The following is a 21,724-nucleotide window of genomic DNA, read 5'->3' as shown; positions in this document are numbered from 1 at the left end:
GCCAGGCCGAGCCCACACGAGCGGCTTGGGTGGCGTCCGACACGGCGGCGTCGTGGCGGCTTTCCTGCTCGCGCGCACGGCAGCTGGCGGGGATGGCGCGCGTTCCCGTCGCTTTCGCACGCAGCCGAGCGCCGACCCCTCCGTCTCGCCACAGCCCGTGATCCCAACCATTCCCGGTCCGCCGCCGCGTCGTCCGAGCCGCGCCGCGCGCTCCCCAGTCCCGTGCCCGTCCACACCACATCCTGACAGGGAGCGTCCGTCCCGTCCGCGCCAAGGCTCTCGCGCGTCTCTCCTAACCTGGCCCTCGGCTGCCCTCGGCCCTCCCGTCCCGTCACCGCGCAGTGTACACCCATTCATTGCGCTCGCCGGCTGCTGCTTGTGTGGCGGGGCAGCGTGGCCGGCCGCCAGGCTCGCATCCGCGCATCGCACCGCGCATCGCTTCAGTATGGAGGTGGAGTCCGGCGTCAAGTGGATTCGCCGGGTGGCGGTGCAGAGCCCGTCCAGACTCAGCGACGCTGCAGCGGCCGCCGCCAGCATGGAGCTCTACGACGGCTCCAGGCTGTTCTCCTGGCTGGCCGAGCTGTCGGGGCTGCCCATTGACCAGGTATACGGGGATACGCTACGCGGCGACGCCGGCTGCAGCGCTGCGGCGGCAAGGAAGGGACGAGAGAGGGACGCGGCCGGCCAGGACCAGCACCGCCGGGACGCCGCGGGCGGTGGCTGCGGTCCCGAGGGGGCGGGGCGCGCGCCGCGCCGGCCGGCCTCGGGGATGGGGTAGGGTAGGGTAGTGTCAACGGCAGCCGCGGCGCATGTATCCAGGAAGGGGGCGGGGCGGGGCGGCGGAGGGCAGCGACCCTTCCACAGACTTGGCCGGACTTGTTGCGGGGCGGGAAATGATTTTGACACCAGGACGTCCAGGACGCGGCGATGGCAATCGCGTCCCATCACGCGAAGCACCGCGCAGCGCGGACCCGGCTGGCTGATGACATCCCTGACGATCCTGCCGCTATGGTTCGTTCCGCGCCAGCACTCTGCTCGCCTCCGGACCTTCCTCAACAAAGGCCACGCAGCGCCACCGGCATTGCGGCAAGGTCACCGGCGTACTGGGCCGGCCAGGCAGGCAAGCAGGGCGGCGGGAAAAGGGAAGGGCTTTTGCCAAAACTTAAAAGTAGACTTTGTTGTCACTGGCTCGCGCGGGAGTGACGGGGACAGGCCGGCGCTCGAGATGCAGCGACTCGGACCGGGAGCACCCCGCCCCACGCGGAAGGATCAGTCAGTGTAAGTCTGAAGTGGCGCTGGCGTGGGCCAGCAGGGCGATTTCATGCAGTGTTTCATCGCTTCGTCTCTCTCTCTCCCATTCGAAACGCCCCACGAGTGCGACGGGGACGGAGCGATGAAACACTGAATGGAATCGTCCTCCAGGTGCCCGCCCGGTGCCCGCAGCCTGCAGGTCAGGTGGCGCGACATTTTCATCAGCCCGCGGGGGGCGGGATTCGCACCGCCATCCGCCGAAACAACAAACAGTGAGCGTGCGTCCTTCGAGTACGGCAGCGACTCGACACCCGCCCCGCGGCCCCGCCACGGCCGGGCTGTGGCCGCTTGGCCGCTTGGCCGAGCGATAACGGTCGTCCTGCTCACGCCACTCGACGCTCGACGCACTGCACTCCCAGGTGCTCCGCGGACAATCCGTCGCACTACCTCTTTCACACACCCGCGGGACGCCCCATGAGCGCGACCGAGGCAGGCGAGGCAGGCAGAGCGATGAGATCACTGCTGGGAATCAGCGTGTCGGCGATGAAGCTGGCGTTGGGTCCTCAATGAAGCGGGCCTGAAGTGGCGCTTGGCGCTTTGCCCGAGCGAAGCAGAAGCAGACCAAAGCGGGCGACGGCTAAGGCAACGGGCCGCCGGCAGAGCCTACACTGCCATTCCAAACGCTGCAAGCAGCTCGTATGGTGCAATAATGCACTGAGACATCGCACCATTAGCGCGATGCCGTGGCTACATCGCCTAGAAAATGCCCTTATGCCGCCTTATGCTAATGCATGGGAAGCATTGCACCAACTGGCGCGCTATGAAGACGCGTCGAACGCATTACTGCACCGATTGACGCTCATACGCGAAGCGCTTGGATTATCATTGCAGTGACAGACGAGTGACGTGTCTCCGATGTGGGATTTGCGTTGCCTCCGTAATCCGCATCGCGCGCCGGGCCGGCCGGGCCACACGGGCCTCGCGGAGTGAGTCACGCCCACGTCGCAGCGTGTGTCGCGTCGCGGCGAGGCACGGGGACACGGGGACGCGTCCTTGGCGGGTGGGCGTGGCCGGCGTGGCAGTGGCCGATCGGGGGGCGGGGGGCACGTCATGCTGCCGTGCTTGTGGTGCACTGCATGAGGTGCGTCGCGCGAGCCCGGCTGCAGCCGCACCCTCTGCGCTGCTAGGCGTGGAGGCGGTCAAATTTCCAGACGCGCTTTGAGCCCCAGAGTCGCGCTGCACTGCACCCTCCGAGGCCAGCCCTGCAAAGCCGCTACCGCCGCGTGCCGCCAGGCAGCGTTAGTGTGGGGAATAACGTCATTTAACTTCAAAATATGATCGAAACGATTTTCAAACGGGAATCGGTAGTTTAGACGGCCCTGATGAGAACTGGCTATGGAGACATTCCGCCAACTCGCCGGAACAGGGTGAAAAACGGGTTGCCTACCTACAGGCGAAAAATTTATAATTTGGGAACAAGAAGTCGCATCGAACCCGTTCAAGCGGCGGAGTGTTCGGACACACAGGGAGAAGCTTCAATTAAATTGGCGCGCTTAAATCTTGAGAATTGTGGCGTCCACAGCAAAAAATGTGTTTCTAGTTTCTATAATTGCAGTTATTTGAACTTTTTGCTTACACACCGTACAAATATTTTTGTACCACGAGATGCGCTGTTCTCTTGCCCGTCCGTGGAGTGTTTCGGATTGCAAATAGGAGCAATGGTTCTCGATCTACAGCGATTTTAGTGCCGCGCGGCGGCAGTTCCGCCGCTCTGCCGACGCGCTCGCCTGGCCGGCCGCGGCCGGTGGCGGCAGGCGGCTGCAATGGAGCGGACCGGCCACGACGGTTTTCCTCCGGAAAAGCACCCTAAATTTTAAGATATCAATTTGAAATTTGGCAGGGGGGTCACTCACTGACTCCACCATCGAGTCGCCTATAGAGACATGCTGCCAGGCGGGTTGCCTACTTCCAGGGGCACTTGACGGGAAATGGGCGATTTTGACTGCTTTTCCCTCGGAAAACCTTCTACCAAGTGGAATCCCAAAATGTGCGCTGTTTTGTCAGCTTTCCATCGAGTGGTCTGCGGCATTGCTCGCCCTAGCGAGGCCCACAGCGCAACGTTCAAAGCGCCGCGAGGTGCGCGGTTACAGGTGCTGGCGGGGTCGCGCATCCTGAGCCGGGAGCGTTCTTTGGCTCCCTCGCAACCGTCGCAACCGTCTGTCATAGTAGACTATCCCTACACTTAAAAATGGGAAAAGCACCTAATCTCTAGATTGTATGCGTGTATTTGAACCGTATTTCGAACGGTTCTATCATCCACGCCACGGGCCCCAAGCCTTTGAACGCTGCTACTCGAGACCGGCCCTGTCTTCTCATCGTCCCTGCGTCGGGAAATTATTTAGTCGTGTTCACCACCCAATACTATAGCATGGCGGTCAAAGAGAGTCCCGTCCTTGCCATAGTACCCGCAAGGCGCTAAAAAGTTGTGCGCTACACTGGAGTAAAATGTCCTGTGACTTCAACGGCATTGCGCCGTGCAACCGCGAAGAAGCCGATGGCCGGCTTCTGTTATACACGTCGCGGACGCAGACGTGTCACGGGGCTGCAGCAAGGTGATGGTTCGGACCAACACAGGATTTTGCCCAGTTATGCACATAGTTCTATCAAATATAATGTGACGGAAAGAGGACTGCCAGCACAAGGACTTCTGTTGTCCACTGTCCGAACCATCACCTTGCTGCAGCCCCGTGACACGTCTGCGTCCGCGACGTGTATAACAGAAGCCGGCCATCGGCTTCTTCGCGGTTGCACGGCGCAATGCCGTTGAAGTCACAGGACATTTTACTCCAGTGTAGCGCACAACTTTTTAGCGCCTTGCGGGTACTATGGCAAGGACGGGACTCTCTTTGACCGCCATGCTATAGTATTGGGTGGTGAACACGACTAAATAATTTCCCGACGCAGGGACGATGAGAAGACAGGGCCGGTCTCGAGTAGCAGCGTTCAAAGGCTTGGGGCCCGTGGCGTGGATGATCGAACCGTTCGAAATACGGTTCAAATACACGCATACAATCTAGAGATTAGGTGCTTTTCCCATTTTTAAGTGTAGGGATAGTCTACTATGACAGACGGTTGCGACGGTTGCGAGGGAGCCAAAGAACGCTCCCGGCTCAGGATGCGCGACCCCGCCAGCACCTGTAACCGCGCACCTCGCGGCGCTTTGAACGTTGCGCTGTGGGCCTCGCTAGGGCGAGCAATGCCGCAGACCACTCGATGGAAAGCTGACAAAACAGCGCACATTTTGGGATTCCACTTGGTAGAAGGTTTTCCGAGGGAAAAGCAGTCAAAATCGCCCATTTCCCGTCAAGTGCCCCTGGAAGTAGGCAACCCGCCTGGCAGCATGTCTCTATAGGCGACTCGATGGTGGAGTCAGTGAGTGACCCCCCTGCCAAATTTCAAATTGATATCTTAAAATTTAGGGTGCTTTTCCGGAGGAAAACCGTCGTGGCCGGTCCGCTCCATTGCAGCCGCCTGCCGCCACCGGCCGCGGCCGGCCAGGCGAGCGCGTCGGCAGAGCGGCGGAACTGCCGCCGCGCGGCACTAAAATCGCTGTAGATCGAGAACCATTGCTCCTATTTGCGATCCGAAACACTCCACGGACGGGCAAGAGAACAGCGCATCTCGTGGTACAAAAATATTTGTACGGTGTGTAAGCAAAAAGTTCAAATAACTGCAATTATAGAAACTAGAAACACATTTTTTGCTGTGGACGCCACAATTCTCAAGATTTAAGCGCGCCAATTTAATTGAAGCTTCTCCCTGTGTGTCCGAACACTCCGCCGCTTGAACGGGTTCGATGCGACTTCTTGTTCCCAAATTATAAATTTTTCGCCTGTAGGTAGGCAACCCGTTTTTCACCCTGTTCCGGCGAGTTGGCGGAATGTCTCCATAGCCAGTTCTCATCAGGGCCGTCTAAACTACCGATTCCCGTTTGAAAATCGTTTCGATCATATTTTGAAGATAAACGCCTCTTATTGACGTTATTCCCCGCACTACGTGGCCGCGTGCGACGCGTTGAATTGGTAATGCGGCGAAGCAGGAGAAGCTGGCGCCGGGGGGAGGGGGAGGGGGAGGGGTCGACGCCCACGCTCGCGAGCCCCCTTACCCTCTTACTCCCGCGCCCCTCCGGTCCAGCGGCAGGCTGCCATGGCTCTGGCAGCTCCGCAGCTCAGACTCCCCCAGGTGCAGGTTGCAGGGGACGCGCGCGGGCCGCCAGCGCCGCCAGCGAGGGGGCGAGGCGTCCCGGGTCCCGCGTCACGGACTCTTATCGATCCCAGGCGGCTACGACCCCAGTGGGGCGTGCTGCTCGGTGCAGCGCCAGGCATCTCCACGCCGCACTCGTGGTCCTCCAGGAAGCCTCAGCCAGCCTCAGCCTGCAGCAGATTGATTCCGAGAGTAGCTCTAGTCGCGCTGCCTCTCTGGCACGCGCTCATGGGGCATGCCGCGTAGGTGCGAGGGAGACAGAGCGACGCCGTGGCCCTCCTATCTCCCCGTTGTGTGCCGTGTGGTGCCGGCCGGCACGCCGCGGTGTCGTGGACCCTACTGGACGAAGGCGCGCCCTGTTGATCTCGTTGAGCCCAATGTGAGACCGGCTGGCCGTTTGTGAGCCGATTGTCGCCCGGTCTCTCTCGCACTGTTACATGAGGCCCCATGAGTGTGACAGAGACTGAGCGGGCTGGGCGGCTGTCGGATGTCGCGACCACGAGGGCGGAGGACGGGCAGGACTGACCGGGGCGCTCACCCCGTATCCGGAGGAGGGCTAGGATGCCAACGTCTTCTTGTGCAACATGCTGGAAGGCTATGCAGGAAGGCTGATCGAAGCCGTTCAAAGGGCTTTATGTCAAAGTCGCAGCGCCAAAACGGCAGCGGAAAGGCTGCCTTAGCCCGCACGCAGAACTGCCGCCTCGCTGTCCTACTGGATGCTCTCGTATCCCGGGCTGGCCGAGCGATATTTTTGGGGCAGTGGAGGAAGAAGACGGTGCCTCGCCTCGCTTCTCGCGTCGCCTCTCGTAAACGGCCCTGCAGGAGCCAAGGCGCTGGGCTGGGTGTCCTTCGTCGTCCTCGTCGCGCTGCTCTGTTTCTGTTACCTTGAGTAGACTCTTCCGTCCGCTATAGCCATCGCCCATGTCGAACTGGCTGCCCCCCCCCCCCCGCTATTCCTGGTCACTCCCCCCCCCCCCTGCTTTACACTACTAAACACGTGGCCGTCGGGCCGAGTGATTGCCGGGTAAACGATGGGCTAGAGGGTGCGGGCCCTAAGGCCCTGCATGGCCCTGCACTGCACGGCCCTCTAGGCACACGACGGCGCCCCGCCCTGCCGCCTTGGCATGCCTCACTTGAACCTTGAAGCAGCTCCTCGTGCATCCTGTTTTTTGAGCAGAATAGCTCGGCACTCCGCCAGCCGAAGGCTGAACGCCCCAACGGCCCGAACGGCCTGAACCACCGCGCCGCGTTTACGTTATATCCGTTATATCGGGCCGAGATGCCCACTTGGACCCATGGCCCCTCTGGCCTCGCGGCCACTCTCGGCCCGCGCAGGCCGCGTCAGCCGGCGTCAGCCCGCGTCAGCCCGCGTCAGCCGTCCGCGAGAGGCGCCCAGCGCGCCCGGCGCCCAGTCGTCAAACGAACAGGCCGTTCTCGAAAATAACTCTGCCCCGAGAACGCGTCGATGAACAACGATCCCTGTTCGAAGGGCAGGCAGCCTGAAATGTAGGCAACAAGACTTTCCGGCTCATTCACAAGCCAGCCGAGCCAGCCGGCTGTGGCAGACGCCACATCCATTCAGGACCTACACGTGCGTGTGTCTGCTTTCGGTGACAACTGTTCCAAGCCACTTACGATTGGCTATTTTGGCCACGAAAGACATTCAGCATACGGTTACAGCTGGTTTTTTTCCGGTGGAGGTGTTGGTTAGCGCCGATCTGTGGTCCCGCTCCGCCCCGCTCCATGCTGGCCATCCTAACGAAGCGAGCGGCCTGGGCCGGTCTGACCTTGCTTGCCTGGCTTGCCTGCACCAAGCAGCACCAGCGCATACCGCGCTTGTTGTGGGGCTGTGCTCGGCCCCGCACCGCCCCCCGCCCCGCGCCCGCCAAGTTTGTTTTGCACCGTTTTGCAAACACTCGGAGCAAAGTACGTGTAACTGAGCGGACCCGGCCCGGCCGTCACCCCCGCGTTGAGGCGGTGCAGGCCACGCGGCCGGACGGCACGGGGGACGACCAAGTATCCGAATCGCGGGGGCGGGGCGGGGCGGGCGGCAACGAGTAGTATTGTTCTTCGGACGTCGATAACGCTGCCACCGCGGCGCTGCCGCTGCCCGGGCTGCCTGCGGGTTGTCATGGAGACCAGGCGGACGGCGCGGAGTCGCGGAGCCTGCGCGGCCATGCTCTGCTTCACCATGGCTCCGCGCTCGGCGATCCGCGCTCGGCCAGCCACATCCACGCGGCACCGCGCTTCCCCCCGCGGCCCCATCCCGCCCCCCTGCCGTCGCTGCCGTCGCTGCCCCGCCCGGACGGACCGCTAGGCCCTCGCTAGGCCGCCGGAACGCTGGACCAGGCTGGACCAACTCGTGCGTGCTCCTGGAGGCCCACGAAGGCGCGGCGCACCCAGGCGGCGCAGCGCGCAGCTGCGTGGCGTGAGTGGCGCGCCCAAAGTTGCTTCTCAACAACTTGAGAGCCTGGATGGCCAGCGGCAAAATGAACGAGCAGATCGTGTTCCTCTTTGGTGTCAGACTGGCTTCCCTTTTTCTTCCCTGCTGCTGCCGTGGAGAGAGCCTTTTTCCAGAGCGGCAGCAGTATGGGTGCAGCCCCCTCCCCCTTTTAGAACCGCGAGGCAGCCTTTGCAAACTCCAGCGCCGCCTCTCCGCCCCTTTAGCGCCACCGTGGTAATTCTATTTTGGCGCGCTGAGTGGCCTGGCGACTCGGTCTGGCCTGGCTTGGCGGCTGACTCCGAACAAAGTCTCTCTGTCTCTCTCGCACTCACGCTGCGTCGCGTGGGGGTGCGAGAGAGACAGGGTGACGGAAAACTGCCGGGCTCCTACGTGTGCCCCGCATTTTCCATTCCATTATTGGCCGCCCGTGGCAGAGCGTGGCAGGGCGTGGCTGAGCGGCTCCACGCTCGGCGCTCTCGTCATCAAGGTCCTGGAAGACGTGGAAAACGCCGTTGGACGCGTGTCGCCGGGCCGCGCGCTCCGCAAACTGAAAAGTGCGAAGTGTGCAGTGCATGCAAGCACACGCTTACGGTGTGCATGCATGATGCATGCTCCAGGAGGAGTGTGCCATGCTGCCATGCATAATGCACACCGTTGTCCGTGCAGTGCCGTTGGCATTCGCTCAGGCCGCGCCTCTCACCGCCCCTCGCTGCTCTGGTCTGGTTGCAGGTCAACTTCCTCATCACGCAGTTCCTGGCCCTCGCGCTGGCCCCGCTGTTCCGCGGCCGCCTGCACCCCAAGCGGGTGGGCGCGGCCGCGAGGCACGGCGTGGCCCTGGCCCTGGGGCTCTTCTTCGGCTACTTCTGCTTCGGGGCGTAAGTATGCAGCTTGGGCGGGGCGGGGCGGGCCGAGTCCACAGGTCGCCCATTCAAGTCGGACGAATTGTCGCGGTCGCGGACCCCGTGCCGTGACCCCAAGAGTCGCGTCGTCGTCGTCGCTCTTCCGCCTCACAGTGTGTCGTCGCTCTGTCCGTCTCCCTCGCACTCACACGAAACGCCCCGAGGGGGAGAGAGACAGCGGCTCGCCGGAAGACCGGTGGAGGCGGTCAAAATTCTAGACACGTTTTGAGCTCGAAAGTCGCCTAATGGGACTCGAACCGAACGTGTGACCCCCACCAATGGATTGCTCTTCGAACGAGGAATCCATTGGTGGGGGTGGGGGTCATGTTCCAGTTCGAGTCCTGTTTAGCGAGAAGGACAGAGCGACGAAACCACTGTTTTGCTGGCTCGGCCGGCTCGGCCGGCTCGGCGGAGTCTGGACTTGGGCCCTCACGCACACACATGCATCCCGACACTGCACTGCAAGCTGATTGACGGCAATTTGCTTGCGAGATCTGGACTGTTGTTGTGGGTGTGCAGGTCACGTTGAGGGCAATCATGGCCGGCGGGCCGCCAGTGGAGTGGACTGCAGGGACTGTAGCCAGGGAGGCGCAGAGCGGACAGCACAGAGCCTCGAACCTCGAACCACGCACACACCCAAGCAAGGCCAAACGTGGCCAAAGGGGCCTGGACCTGGGGCTTCTAAAGGGACCCCGACCACGCAGCGCGTCGTCCTTTTCAAATTCAGCCCAAGTTGCGCCATCTAGAACCCATTTCGCTTGCCGCTTGGCGCTTGCGACGTCCTGTGACCTTGACCCTGACCTTTTCCGCGCTCTCGGCCTCTCTGCTTGGTCCCCCGCATTTCGGCAGTCGGCGGCGTCGGCCCGGCCGGCGGTAGCAGTGTAGCAGCCGGTAGCCACGTCCCCGCTTGCGGCCCCAAGTGGAGTCGCAGTTTCTCCCCCTCTCCCTTTATCTCTCTCTCTCTCTCCTTCCTGTCAGGACGACGGCTGGCTGGCTAGCGGCTGGCAGGGGCGAGGTAGGCCACCGTCCGCACACCGGTGTGTTGGGAGGGGTTGACAGCATATCCGATTGCGATTAATGCCTGGACCACGACAGGCGCTCACACTCTGTACATGCCACAACAGGCCATTCCACTTAACAGATACAGGGTGGGGCAACCAGGGGTCAATACTGTGACGACCGAACACCACAACCAGGGGGGCAACCAGGGGGAAGTCCTGTGGAGGCGGAACACGGGACACGACTGCGCACGCTGCGCTGGCGGACGATGGAAGCTGGGCGCTGCCGATGGGTGCCAGTGGGTCGCTGGCCGGCTCGGTACTGCATTGGAGGCACGGCCATTGGCCACTCACGCTTCGAGCTCATTGTCTCCGTCTGACTTGTTGGCTCCAGGCACGCTGCTGCAACGTAGCACGTAGCACAGTGTAGCACGGCCCATCGGTCTGGGTCCCTCGCTCCCCTCGCGGGTTTGTCGCTCTGTCTCTCTCGCACTCTTATGCAGAGCCCCATGAGTGTGACAGAGACAGAGTGGCGAAAGGGCTCTGGGCCCTGGGCCTCCTTGGCTGTCTGGTCTGGTTCCGGCGCCTCGGACGAAGTGTTCGGATCGGCATTCACGTTCACGGTTTCTTTCCTTGTTTGCAGACAAGCCATCCACCTTGCTGGGCTGCCCGCAGTCTGCTACGTGGTCATCCGCGTCATGGATCCCAAGATAATGCAAATGTAGGTGCACTTTTGGCGGATCCGGGGGCGAGGCAGGAAGTGGGGCGGGCAAGACCACCTGCTTGGAGAAATTCTCCATGCTATCTGCATTTCCTCCGCCTCACTCCTGATCTGACTCTTACTCAATCTGCCAGCTTTCTTTTCTTAATACAGCTTAATTTTTCTATTTTAGAGCTGTCCTCTCCGTGGCTCTTTTCTACCTGTCGTGCATCCACTTGCATCGACAAATATATGATTATGGCTCATATACTCTTGATATTACCGGTGAGATAATTTTCTTAATTACTGATTTTTTATGTAAATATAATCAAATTTTTTGATTTATTGTTACTTATTTTCCTTTCAGGACCCCTCATGGTGATTACACAGAAAGTGACCAGTTTGGCATTTAGCTTACATGATGGCCTGACTCAGAAGGAAGAAGACCTTGTGGGAGTGCGAAAATACCATGCTCTACGGTTTGAGTTTTAATTACTTTTTTGTCTTTCTGTATCTTTTTGTAGCGTTTCCCCATTTTAACTAAATTATATTTTCATTTTGTTTCTTCAGAAAAATGCCATCTGTTCTAGAATATTTTGCATACATGTTCCATTTTCAAGCTTTAATGGCTGGACCAATCATATTCTATAGGGATTACATTGAGTTCATTCATGGCACAAATTTCCTGACTCATTCTGGAACAAACATAGTAAGTAAACTCTCTGAAATGATGCAGAAAACCTGATTTCCTTTTAACTTAACTTGTTGTTTAATACTCCTTTTTTTTTTCTTTTTGTGAAGAGAATTGACGATCATGTTGAGAAAGAAATGGTATTGGAACCTTCACCTTTGTTGGCAGTCATGAGAAAGGTTGGAGCTAGTCTTGTGTATGCTCTCTTACTCACTCAATATGTGCCAGTCTTCCCAATCCGAATAATAAAAGGTAAAGCATTGTCAGCCAGTCAAATTATAAGTACTTGTGAGAAACTAACATGGAGTTGATTTTAAGCTTTGAGTTTAACTGCATTTCAGAACCCGAATTCCTCGAACTTGATGTTCCGTCCAAAATGCTGTTCCTCATGGTCGCTACTGCTGTGCATCGCTTCAAATATTATCATGCATGGCTTTTGGCCGATGCAATCTGCAATGCTAGTGGCCTAGGGTTCAACGGCTATGCTGAGGACGGCACGCCTCGATGGGACTTACATTCCAACATAAATATTTTGGGTTTTGAGGTGAGACAAAACTTGCCTTTTTGTTTTCAGATCTATCTTATGTTAACCACAGTTTTTCTTTCTGTACCAAATTCAAGAAGTGAAATTGGGTCTGTTAAAATATGTTTCAGTGTGGACTCAACTTGCGAGACTGTATTGAACAATGGAATAAGGGTACAAATTGCTGGTTGAGGCTAGTCGTTTACGATCGTATTAAAAATAATGCAACTGTTTTGACTTATGCATTATCTGCCTTTTGGCATGGTTTTTACCCTGGGTACTATTTGACATTTGCTAGTGGTGCCCTTTTCACATTTACGGCCCGAAAGGTAAGCAACTTCACACCTTACTCTAGTTATGCTTAAGTGAAAAAGGACTTTTAAGGTTTTATTTTTCCATGCCAGGTTCGTCGTCATGTTCGCCCATTCTTTACAAAATCTGTCACTCTCAAAGCATTCTACGACTTGGTGACATTCTGGACCACACGGGTAACCATGGCTTACATTACATTCAGTTTTATTCTCTTGGAGTTTACACCAAGTGTGCGCTGCTACCTGTAAGTATCTCATCTTGTTGGTTTCAAAATTATTATACACTTTATTATTACTGTAATTTTTTTGTTTTGTTTTGTAGGTCAATGTACCTGTATCTTCATTTATTGGCTGTGCTTGCTTTTGTCGGTTTACCTCATCTGCTTCCTCAGCCTCCGCAGACCAAACCAAAGTTAAATGATAAGTTTAAAAAAGCTTCAAACCCAAATGGGTTGAAAGCTGAATAGCATTTACTGAGTATCTCTATTGTTCATTTTTTGCTTTCTTAAAAACTAACAGTAGGATAGGAGATGCCTATCACAGTTGAAGACTTAGTTACTTGTAGAAGTGCTCCTACAATATTCATAATTTTTGCGTTGCAGAAAAATGATTTTAGATATACTGTAATCTAATAAAGAATCATTTAATGGTCATGAAAATTAAACAAATGAATTGTGATGAGAGTACCACACATGCTCTTTGGGTTCCTGATAAATGACAATGTTTTAATTCATCAGATAATGAGACTACTTAACTGACTGACTGAAATGGCTCATGAAAGAGGGACAAAGCTCTCTTCTCAGTGATGAAACCTGACCTCTCTTAAAATTGAATAAGTGGACTTTTGAATCAAGACTTTTTTTCCACTCAAACTTTTCTGACAAAAGTTTAAGTGTTTTTGTATTGGTGATCATTGAATATTCCTCTTATATGTCTTGTTTCAACTAGGGCTCTAGCCGTATGTCAATAAGAGTAAGTTTTTTTGTTCTATGTATATAAGCTAGTAAGTTTACACAGTCAAGGTACTGACCTTTTGTTAATTGAATTACACCATGTAATTTCTAAATATGTTAAGTTTTGTAGTCTTCAAACAAATTCTTTTACTGTTCAGTTTCCATTGAATTTGTTCCTCTCCAGTTAATTGAAAATGTTTTCAACTGTTTTTTTAAGCACATTAAATAAAAAAATAGTCAACTGCTTCTGATCAAATTATTTAATTACTATGTACAATGTCCCTGACAATTCATGAAGCAACCATGTCAGTTGCTAACTATAAAACACTCAATTGCATTTGAGTTAAAAAAAAAAAAAAAAGATTGGCATTTTTATGATAAAATGCAGTGGAGCTGAGAGCCCTACAATACTTCCCCATTCAGATATTCCTTCTTTAGAATTTGAACTCTTTGTATTTCTTAGTTGGTTTCTCAGCTTGTGTTTGCTGTCTTTTCCTTTTATTCTGAAAACAAACGAGAATATTTTTCAATTGTGTGTAATGTAAATTTGTTCCACCCTTCATAACTTGATGTTTTAGAGAACCTCACCTTTTGTCTTGCTAAGTGATCAGCCAACATGTCCGAGTGATCTTCCTTCTGGAGGTGGCTCTGCTCGCGGATCTGCTGCTCGTACCGGGCCTTCATGGCTTCAGTATCCACAAGGTCCAATTCGGACGGATCCAACGCCAGCTCAACAGCTTGATCCGACATTCCTGGCAATTGAACTCGCCCTCGTGGCTGGACGATAGGCACGCCCTCCCTGGGTGCACTAGTATTGGTCATGTCATAAATGTGAGTCGATGCCATCATTGCACCAGACACGCGATCAACACGTTTCTCAGGCAAGACCTGGTAAAGCTGCGCAGGAGTGTCCCCTCTGTTGGAAATAAAATAATATTAATTTACTGATAAGCAAGTAGAAGTAATTAAATGATTTTCAACTAACATACCCATCCATTTCATTCTCAATCTTCCTCTTTCTGAGTTCAATAATTTCTGGAGTTTCCAGCCCGGTTGGAATGGATGCCATTCCACTGGGTGTGACCAGGCCTTCTGCTGGGGTAACAAGACCAGTCTGGTCCTCTGATTCCTCTTCACCTTCACTTTCCTCCTCTTCTGATTCTTCTTCTTCAGACTCTGACTCGAGCTCGCCCCAAATGGTGCGGTCCACTTCCTCTTCAGCAGCATCATTCTACGTTAAAAAGGCAGAAATGTTTTGAAAACCAAAGACTTAGGCTTAACTATTATAGAATGATAAGGAACAGTAAAGCAGGCTTTACACACATCAAGATCACGATTTTGCTGTCCAAAGACATCACCATAGAGTGCTTTTCCAGACTCATCGACAGGAGGTTTTCCCCAACCACCAGCATGGTAACCGAAGGAGCAGCTGTCCGGAATGGGTGCATTCAGACCAGGGATCTTAAGGTTTGGATAAGATGGTGGCGGTCCATAACGTTGCATAGCAATCAGCCAAGGTGGAGGAACCTGGTGGGAAAACAAAAATTATGATAAAATTGAATTATTATTTTTCTGTTTTCACAGGCCATAAGTTAACACTTGCCTTGTGGGCACTAGAGCCAACTGGCATTCCCAGAGCAGTACGTAAATCATCACTTAGATCTCCAGGTTTCTTTTCCTTCAACCTAGTTTCAAACTCTTTTCCTTCGTAGTATAAGTCACCATGAATAGTCATCCTTGGTTTTGTCTGCCACCTTAAAGTAAAAATAAAATAAAGTTAAGTAAAGTTTTCACAGAAAGGATCAATAATAAATTATGAAAATAGGCAGGAAAGTTCCTTACTTGAAGAAAGCATCATGGAGCTTTTGATAGTCAATGTCAATTTTTCCCATCTTCGGCCTAGATCTTTCTCTCATTTTAGCTTTAAGGGTTCTTTGGTCCTCCTTCTCCTGGAGGGCGGCTCGCATTTCCATAATGCCAGTTTTCTTTATGAATTCCGGAAGATCAAATGGTGGTTTTTCAATACCACGCTTTCCTTGCAAATACTAGTACAAAAAAAGGAAGAAAATTAGTCAAACATAACAGATCTGGGCTCAACGATAAAACAGCAAGATTATTTTATATACCTTCCGTTTAAAGCACCAATGTCTGGGAACAGGAACAGTGTTACGATGTGCCTTAAGTTGAACTAGTAACTTAGGATCTCTAGCTGTGACATCATGCATTTCTACAACGTCCGGCCTAGATACCAGCTGTTTCAATTCTGCTACACTGAGGCGAGTAAGTTTCTTCAGTTTTCGTTTGGACAACTTCTTTTTTTCATCCAGTTTTTTCTGCAATGCAACAAACAATAATTAAAATACAGCTCAGATTTTATATGTATATATCAAAGGCACATTTATGAAATATTTGTTTTTGTGACAGTGTTACCTCCTCTTCATCTTCATCGTCATATTCATCAATGGGTTTTGGAGCTTTTTTGAACTCAATAACGGGCTCCTCTTTTTTTATTTCTTCTCTGTCTAGCTTTTCAGGCTCAGTGATTCGGAAAGTTTCAAAAACTTTAGCAAACTGTCTGTACATAGGGTCCAAGTCATGAAGTCCCAATACTTCCTGAATATACCTAGAGTACGCAATCCAAAGTTTATTAAAACTAGATCAATTAACGCTCAACCGAATAAGGAGGCCGATTGGACTTACTCAATTTCAACATCTACATCTTTTTCACCAGTCTCCTCATCAGTTTCTTTGCTTGTAACACCTGATTCTTGTTGCTCTTTCTGGACGCGCAAATTCTGTTTGTTGAGTTTCTTCTTCTTCTTTTTCCTCTTATTTTTGTTTATCCTCATTTCTTCCTGAAATGTCAAAGAAATAAATTGAGCTTCGAAACATGTTTTGGCAAACACAAGTTTTGGCCAACTACCTTTCCTTTCCTTTCCATTGCTCTTACCTTGGTCATTTTCCCACCCTTTGCAAATTTGTGACTGGCATCATTTTCCTCCTCATCTTCATAGTCATCATCGGCCACAGAGTGAGAGATGACAGGTGCCGGTGGAGCCTCAGGGATATCGTCTGTAATGTATCAAATACAGAATAAGCATACTACACCATAAACAATTGAAAAGGGAGGGTGTGGGAGCTGCAGCTAAAAGAAACGACTTACTCCTGAGACGCAGGTCGTCCTCGTCCACTCCTAAAGCCTGAGCTCTGTGACTTTTGAAGGCCAATGCTTGCTCTAAAGCCTGAGGCAATCTCAACTCATCATCCTCATCATCTTCCATACCAAGCTGAAATGATGGTGGGGGTGGAGCAGGTGGAGTGTCATCATCCTCAACTCCGGGGGGAAGGAGAGACTATACACATAAAAAGCAGAGTGAGCAAAAACCCTCAGCAAAAGGATTCACAACCACTGACTTAAGTCCATGTGAGGTTCACAAACCTCTTCTCCAGGTGGCATCATTCCGTAAGAGGGTGGAGGAGGAGCTGTTAAAGCACCTTCCTGCTGATAATGGAGCATGCTACCATCCATAGCCTCTGTTCCAGGTGGCATCATCTAGATTTCGAAAAGAAAAAGATAAAAATCATGCTGCACTGCAAAATGGCAAAAGCTGCCGAAACGCAAAAAGCACTTACTCCAGACATCATCATTCCGGTCATATGCATCATCTAAAACAGAAAAAAAGCACTTGTGACTTCAAACGAAAAGGGAAAAATTGATGGTTCAAGAGGCAAAAAGCTTGTCAGAAGGCCTAGTTGACTATAATATGGGCTAGGACTATGCCAAGTTCGGCAAGTTTGGGAAAATAATCGGACATATGTCTTTTGCTAGACATGAGCAAATTAAAGATGGTATAAACGTGCGAAGTAAACATAAGTATGACGAGGTTCAAAGAAGATACGAACTATAGCAGAGAGGTTTCTACAAAGATATACATAAACAATACAGCAAACTAACCTCACCGCCGGGTGGCGGAGGCTCATCCATGTTTGTTCTCTCCTTTTCCTCACGCAGAAGAGGAAATATGAAGCTTTACTGGTGGACCAACGGAGCAACAACTTCCGCGCACTAATGGGGCGCCAACAAATCTAACAACTTTCTGTAAAACCACTTTCGTCAAAAAAACCGAAACACAAACGAAACGTCCGGCCCCCGGCCTTCGTCGATTTCGATTCGATTCACACGGTTCGATTCTATCGATCTAGTTCGAGTTGTGTCCTAGCTGTGACGTCATACCGGCAACCGATTTCTCTCCAAGCTAAGGCTGCTGCTGAGTCGTCTGCTGGATGGTCTGCAGGAGAAAGTGACCACAACACCACGCGTACATGTTCTGTCACAATGTTCGCACGAATCACATTTTATCCAACTCTCTTTTACAATGTTGTCATGGAAAAGGTTTCCAGTCGACGATGGTATGACAGGATTGACGAGACTGTAGTTTTGGGGGCTCTACCATTCGCAAGGGATGCGGACACGGTAAGATACATGTTCAGTACACATTCTTTATTGTGACATATTTTTCGGAGCTTGTGTCATTGCCTTTATATCTTTATGCATGTTGCTTTAAATTTAACATTGATATGCCTTCATGTTAATCATTCTTTCAGTTAGTGAAAGCCGAGAACATTAAGGCAGTAATATCTATGAATGAAGATTACGAGTTGCGCCTGTTTTCAAATGATGCTGAGGTAAGAAATTCACCCTAAATACTGTTATTTGTGTCAAAGGCTTCTTTAAATCCCAAACGTATGTTTGCAGGCTTGGAAACAATATGGTGTGGAGTTTTTACAACTAAGCACTGTTGATATATTTGAGACACCATGCCAAGATAAACTTCTAAAAGGGGTTGATTTTATCAATAAATTCCATTCTGGTGAGAGAAAAGGTAGCGTGTACGTGCATTGTAAAGCAGGAAGAACACGAAGTGCAACATTGGTTGGCTGCTACTTGATGATGGTACGTATAGTTTTGTGCTTCTTTGTGAATGGTATTTTTTTTTCAATTGTTCATTTTGTTGACAGAAGCTTGTTTCTTTTTTGGTGTAGAAAAATGGTTGGACTCCGCAGCAAGCTGTCAGTCACATGCGTTCCAGACGACCCCACATACTCTTACACAATCAGCAGTGGTCTGCCCTTAATGTCTTTCACAACAACAATGTTAACAAACCTGATCCTGCTTAAGCTCATGTGCAGGAAAATTCAAACACGGGCGATGGAAACAAATGCACTGGTTGCATAGTGGAAGCTGAAATTTTACCTGCTGCCATGTATTGCTTTTAAGTCTTTTAGTTTCTCAGGAGTCGCTGGCTGATGACTGAATGTATTTTGATAAGATTTCATTTATAGTAAAAATGATGGTTTAACAACAAATGTTTCAAGAAGCAAGAACCATTTATGAATTTTTAATTTAAGTAGTTGGGGCCATGACTTCTAACAGGACAATAATTTAAAATGTCGGTGTCTCAACTTTCCATGAAGCCTCACATCATTGTCTGTACTAAACTAGAAGGCTAAGCTGCATTGTGTTTTGCAAGAAACTCGTAAATTCTTGATACTCTTTTTTTTAAATTTAACTTTTGACAATCTTTTCTAGATCTTCTGCAGAAAATAAGAACTTTTTCAAAACAAATCATTTTATTCTAGTGTTACAATTTACAATCATTAATATATAATTGTTAAATTGGTACTGAATTTGCTCAGATTTAATTTGTCATATTGTCATATAATATGTTAGTATAGAGAATTGGTGATAAGATGTTAAATTTACTACTTTCAGAATTTTTATACATTTATTGTTGATGCAACTAGTTAAAATATTTAATATTCATCATAGTTAAATAAAGTACATGCACAAAGGCTGGAAGATTCAATCAGCCCTCTCAATAACACACAGACAATCTGGAAGCTACCCAGTAACATGCTTAACAGAGGTGGCATTGTGGTGTGCAAATCTCTTCTGCTCCCGCCCCTGCAACTCATACAATCTTTGGGCAAAATTGATGTGAATGACACAATGCCACCCAAATTTAGCATGTTACTTCAAGCCGAATGATACACACCTTCATCACTTAACACGTTGCCCTTACACAACTCATACTCACAAGGCTATTGAGTATTTTGTTTGGGCTTGTAACCCTTGAGCAACTTGTGAAGGTGTTGTTGGATAAATATTGACAGGAAGATTCCACACCATTGTTTCTATATCCAATGCACCTGGACCCTGCCACATATTGCTCTTGATATCACTGCTCACTTGCTGACTTAGTGGGGTAGTGGTTGTCACAAATTCAAAATGTAACCGCCACTTCAGAGACACTGCAAAATGAAAATTATGGAATTCCAGTTGCTTATTAAGACAGCTAAAGAGCAAAAGACAGCTAGACATACCCAAAGGAGTTGTGAAAGCTGGTGTTATGTGGAGAGGTATAGGTAAAATGAGCTGAGAATATTTTAAGCTGAGGCATACTTCGTGATGTTTGCTGTATGAAATCACAGCTGAGGATTGTTTCGCCCAACGACGGCTATCGGCGGCAATCTCTTCCTCACTCTGTAGAGTTACTGAAAACTGAAAAACAGAAACAATTGGAACTGATTTTCTAATCAGTAGATATTTTTCACCGTCAGTTTTCCACCAGTTGCCTTACCTGCACACAAGGCACAGTTGTTGACGAGAAGTCAAAAGTTCCAGTAATATCTTCTCCTAATTTATAAGAGTTCTTGAAAAGACAAAACCGTACTACTTTCCCCCTTTGATTAGTAATGTTGTAAAAGTTAGGAGTTCTGCGTGCAGTAATGTTCTGTCAAAAAGATGCAAGATGATATAAGCTTTTGAAAGACCATGACACTGCAGTCCCTACCTTAAAATATTGCTGTTGACTAATTACTTGTAATACTTGAAGGGAGACATCTAAGGGTGTTTCTTTTTCCTCAGTTTCTAAAAATGGATTGCTGGGTGCCAAATCTTCACTGTCTCCACAAACACTCAAATCAGGAAGACCTAGTAAATGTTTGACAATTAAAAAGAAATTAATAATAAACTCCTTATTTTATTCTGCCTCATTTGAATATGTATATACATACCATTAACAACAAGAACTCGAAATGGAACTCTCAACAATTTTATAGGGGAGTTCACACGTTGCATGCCAATTGTTATCTTGTATGAGTATTTCACTGCTTGCCCTCGATAAGATGGGGGAGCTTCACTGGGTAAAGTTTCCCGATAAATATCTGTGGAATTAAAAGTAATAAAACTTTAGTTACCTTGGATGTGCTACACTTCAAACACTTTAGGGAATAATTTGTTTACTCACAAGTCTTTACTTCTCCTGGAGCAAGTCTCAAATCACAAAGTAATATTTTGGGTTTAGTTGACATCACAACATGGCCATTCTCCCCTCTACATGGGGCAAAGGAGGTATCTATGACAAATATAAAAGGTATATTTAAAAAAATAAGAGAACACTTTATTTAAGAGATGAACTGAGGTAGAGTGGTAGAGCCTCGCTACAAGTATAAATATTCTTGAACAGCACCTTTGTTTGTAATTGATAGTTCTTCCGCTGCCAAAGTATTGCTTTTCGGATGAGCGACCTTGGCATTGGTGGAACACTGGCAGTGTATCTGGGCACTTGCCCAGGCAAGACTCTCCAACCCATCACTAAAACATAAATTAATTGATGATCTGGACCTCATAAAGTTAATTTAAAATTATTTGCATTTTTACCTGTAACTCTGAGATGTGGTGTGCCTGGCAACCAGTGGATTAGAGAAAGTAATGCTACATTCAACATTTTCTCCTGCTAAATATACTGGGCCCGTCAAAAGAGAAGCAACCGCCTCAATCATAGTCACACCTTGGTTTGAAAATCTGAAGGGATAAGACAGTGACACACATAGACGTCAACTAACACACTGAATATTGTGTATAAGTTTACATGCAGTCAATATTTAAAAACACAAAAAAATTTTAATGTTCTACCAGAAAACGAATAATTCGTCGCCTGTCATAAACGCATCGTCAACAAAATTTCCAAAATATAACTTTCCTCCAACAAGACTTAAATGACGTATGCTAAGCATAACCTATTTCTCCCTTCCTGTTTACATCAGCGTTCGGCATGACTATGAGAAATTTGCGCAAAACCTTGTCCGAGAATATGAGAAATCTACCCCGTGACCGTGTGTTGGGTTGCCTACCCTGCAGGCGGTTCCATCCGTTTCGCCTTCCGCGCTGGATGAATGTGGTTCTCTAAATGGTTCGTATTCGACGATATCGGACTCTTCAACGAGCTTTGCATTCTAAGTAGTATCGATGCTGATGCTGATGATAATGCCAACGGCCTAGGCCACCGAACGGGCCACGCGTGGTGTGGAAGGACAGAGGACAGTCTCTGGTGTGGAGTGCTAGTGCCACCGCGCCGCGTGACAGTCTCGCCGTCTGCAGACCGATTCCGAAAGTCGTTTCCGTCGCTCTGTCTCTCTCGCGCTCATGGGGCGCCCCACGAGAGAGATGAAGCGACGACGACCATTCTCGGAATCAGTGGCACGGCACGCTGTGGCACGCGGTGGCGCGCCGTGGATGCCATAGAGAGCCGCGAGGCACGCCAGCCTCGTGCATGTCGTTGTCGTGCCGCTGGGCCGCTGGGCCCGCTGGGCCCGCTGGGGTGCCGCCATAGCCGGCACGCGGCACGGC

The 21,724-nt window shown here is 50.6% G+C and overlaps 4 protein-coding genes across 5 annotated transcripts; 2 read left to right on the top strand and 2 right to left on the bottom strand.

Annotated features, from left to right (window-relative positions):
- The first annotated feature begins 206 nt into the window (after nt 1-206).
- LOC117650362 (lysophospholipid acyltransferase 1) lies at nt 207-13,276 on the top strand. Its single transcript, XM_034393735.1, has 11 exons — nt 207-604; nt 8,687-8,832; nt 10,498-10,575; nt 10,748-10,839; nt 10,922-11,033; nt 11,125-11,263; nt 11,356-11,497; nt 11,587-11,789; nt 11,900-12,097; nt 12,173-12,324; nt 12,402-13,276. The coding sequence occupies exons 1-11, from the start codon at nt 446-448 to the stop codon at nt 12,544-12,546; spliced, it is 1,566 nt and encodes a 521-aa protein (XP_034249626.1). The 5' UTR covers nt 207-445; the 3' UTR covers nt 12,547-13,276.
- A 1-nt stretch (nt 13,277) lies between these two features.
- LOC117650361 (splicing factor 3B subunit 2) lies at nt 13,278-17,195 on the bottom strand. Its single transcript, XM_034393734.1, has 14 exons — nt 16,988-17,195; nt 16,666-16,698; nt 16,472-16,585; nt 16,196-16,385; nt 15,983-16,104; nt 15,733-15,887; nt 15,463-15,655; nt 15,159-15,365; nt 14,875-15,077; nt 14,636-14,786; nt 14,356-14,559; nt 14,022-14,263; nt 13,621-13,948; nt 13,278-13,535 (listed from the first exon to the last, which is right to left on the bottom strand). The coding sequence occupies exons 1-14, from the start codon at nt 17,015-17,017 to the stop codon at nt 13,467-13,469; spliced, it is 2,241 nt and encodes a 746-aa protein (XP_034249625.1). The 5' UTR covers nt 17,018-17,195; the 3' UTR covers nt 13,278-13,466.
- Nucleotides 17,196-17,230: 35 nt separating this feature from the next.
- Nucleotides 17,231-18,680, top strand: LOC117650365 (phosphatidylglycerophosphatase and protein-tyrosine phosphatase 1). Its single transcript, XM_034393738.1, has 4 exons — nt 17,231-17,506; nt 17,638-17,718; nt 17,789-17,986; nt 18,076-18,680. Exons 1-4 carry the CDS (start codon nt 17,369-17,371, stop codon nt 18,208-18,210), a joined length of 552 nt encoding a protein of 183 aa, XP_034249629.1. The 5' UTR covers nt 17,231-17,368; the 3' UTR covers nt 18,211-18,680.
- A 116-nt stretch (nt 18,681-18,796) lies between these two features.
- Nucleotides 18,797-21,168, bottom strand: LOC117650364 (RAB6A-GEF complex partner protein 2). 2 transcript variants are annotated; one of them, XM_034393737.1, is made up of 10 exons: nt 21,011-21,168; nt 20,756-20,899; nt 20,565-20,689; nt 20,343-20,450; nt 20,110-20,259; nt 19,914-20,026; nt 19,674-19,826; nt 19,417-19,594; nt 19,089-19,344; nt 18,797-19,013 (listed from the first exon to the last, which is right to left on the bottom strand). In XM_034393737.1, the coding sequence occupies exons 2-9, from the start codon at nt 20,875-20,877 to the stop codon at nt 19,127-19,129; spliced, it is 1,167 nt and encodes a 388-aa protein (XP_034249628.1). In that variant the 5' UTR covers nt 20,878-20,899; nt 21,011-21,168; the 3' UTR covers nt 18,797-19,013; nt 19,089-19,126. The 2 variants fall into 2 exon arrangements, with proteins under 2 accessions (XP_034249628.1, XP_034249627.1); XM_034393736.1 differs by having other exon boundaries at nt 18,797-19,344.
- Nucleotides 21,169-21,724: the final 556 nt, after the last annotated feature.

This window comes from Thrips palmi, unplaced genomic scaffold (assembly GCF_012932325.1).
Source record: "Thrips palmi isolate BJ-2018 unplaced genomic scaffold, TpBJ-2018v1 HiC_scaffold_5, whole genome shotgun sequence".
Lineage (NCBI taxonomy): Eukaryota > Metazoa > Arthropoda > Insecta > Thysanoptera > Thripidae > Thrips > Thrips palmi.
This window is presented reverse-complemented; position numbering and strand designations above follow the sequence as displayed.

What these genes read in the sequence shown, in the direction of transcription:
- LOC117650362 (XM_034393735.1), top strand. Translation starts at nt 446, where the DNA reads ATGGAGGTGGAGTCCGGCGTCAAGTGGATTCGCCGGGTGGCGGTGCAG. An exon ending in CGGGGCTGCCCATTGACCAG is followed by an intron (nt 605 to 8,686) that starts GTATACGGGGAT and finishes GTCTGGTTGCAG; the next exon opens with GTCAACTTCCTCATCACGCA. An exon ending in CGAAAATACCATGCTCTACG is followed by an intron (nt 11,034 to 11,124) that starts GTTTGAGTTTTA and finishes TTGTTTCTTCAG; the next exon opens with AAAAATGCCATCTGTTCTAG.
- LOC117650361 (XM_034393734.1), bottom strand. Translation starts at nt 17,017, where the DNA reads ATGGATGAGCCTCCGCCACCCGGCGGTGAG. An exon ending in CTCCATGATGCTTTCTTCAA is followed by an intron (nt 14,787 to 14,874) that starts GTAAGGAACTTT and finishes TTTTACTTTAAG; the next exon opens with GTGGCAGACAAAACCAAGGA. An exon ending in TTGGCTCTAGTGCCCACAAG is followed by an intron (nt 14,560 to 14,635) that starts GCAAGTGTTAAC and finishes TTTTCCCACCAG; the next exon opens with GTTCCTCCACCTTGGCTGAT.
- LOC117650365 (XM_034393738.1), top strand. Translation starts at nt 17,369, where the DNA reads ATGTTCGCACGAATCACATTTTATCCAACTCTCTTTTACAATGTTGTC. An exon ending in TCGCAAGGGATGCGGACACG is followed by an intron (nt 17,507 to 17,637) that starts GTAAGATACATG and finishes TCATTCTTTCAG; the next exon opens with TTAGTGAAAGCCGAGAACAT. An exon ending in TTGGCTGCTACTTGATGATG is followed by an intron (nt 17,987 to 18,075) that starts GTACGTATAGTT and finishes TTTTTGGTGTAG; the next exon opens with AAAAATGGTTGGACTCCGCA.
- LOC117650364 (XM_034393736.1), bottom strand. Translation starts at nt 20,877, where the DNA reads ATGATTGAGGCGGTTGCTTCTCTTTTGACGGGCCCAGTATATTTAGCA. An exon ending in ACCACATCTCAGAGTTACAG is followed by an intron (nt 20,690 to 20,755) that starts GTAAAAATGCAA and finishes TTTATGTTTTAG; the next exon opens with TGATGGGTTGGAGAGTCTTG. An exon ending in CAACTGTGCCTTGTGTGCAG is followed by an intron (nt 19,595 to 19,673) that starts GTAAGGCAACTG and finishes TCTGTTTTTCAG; the next exon opens with TTTTCAGTAACTCTACAGAG.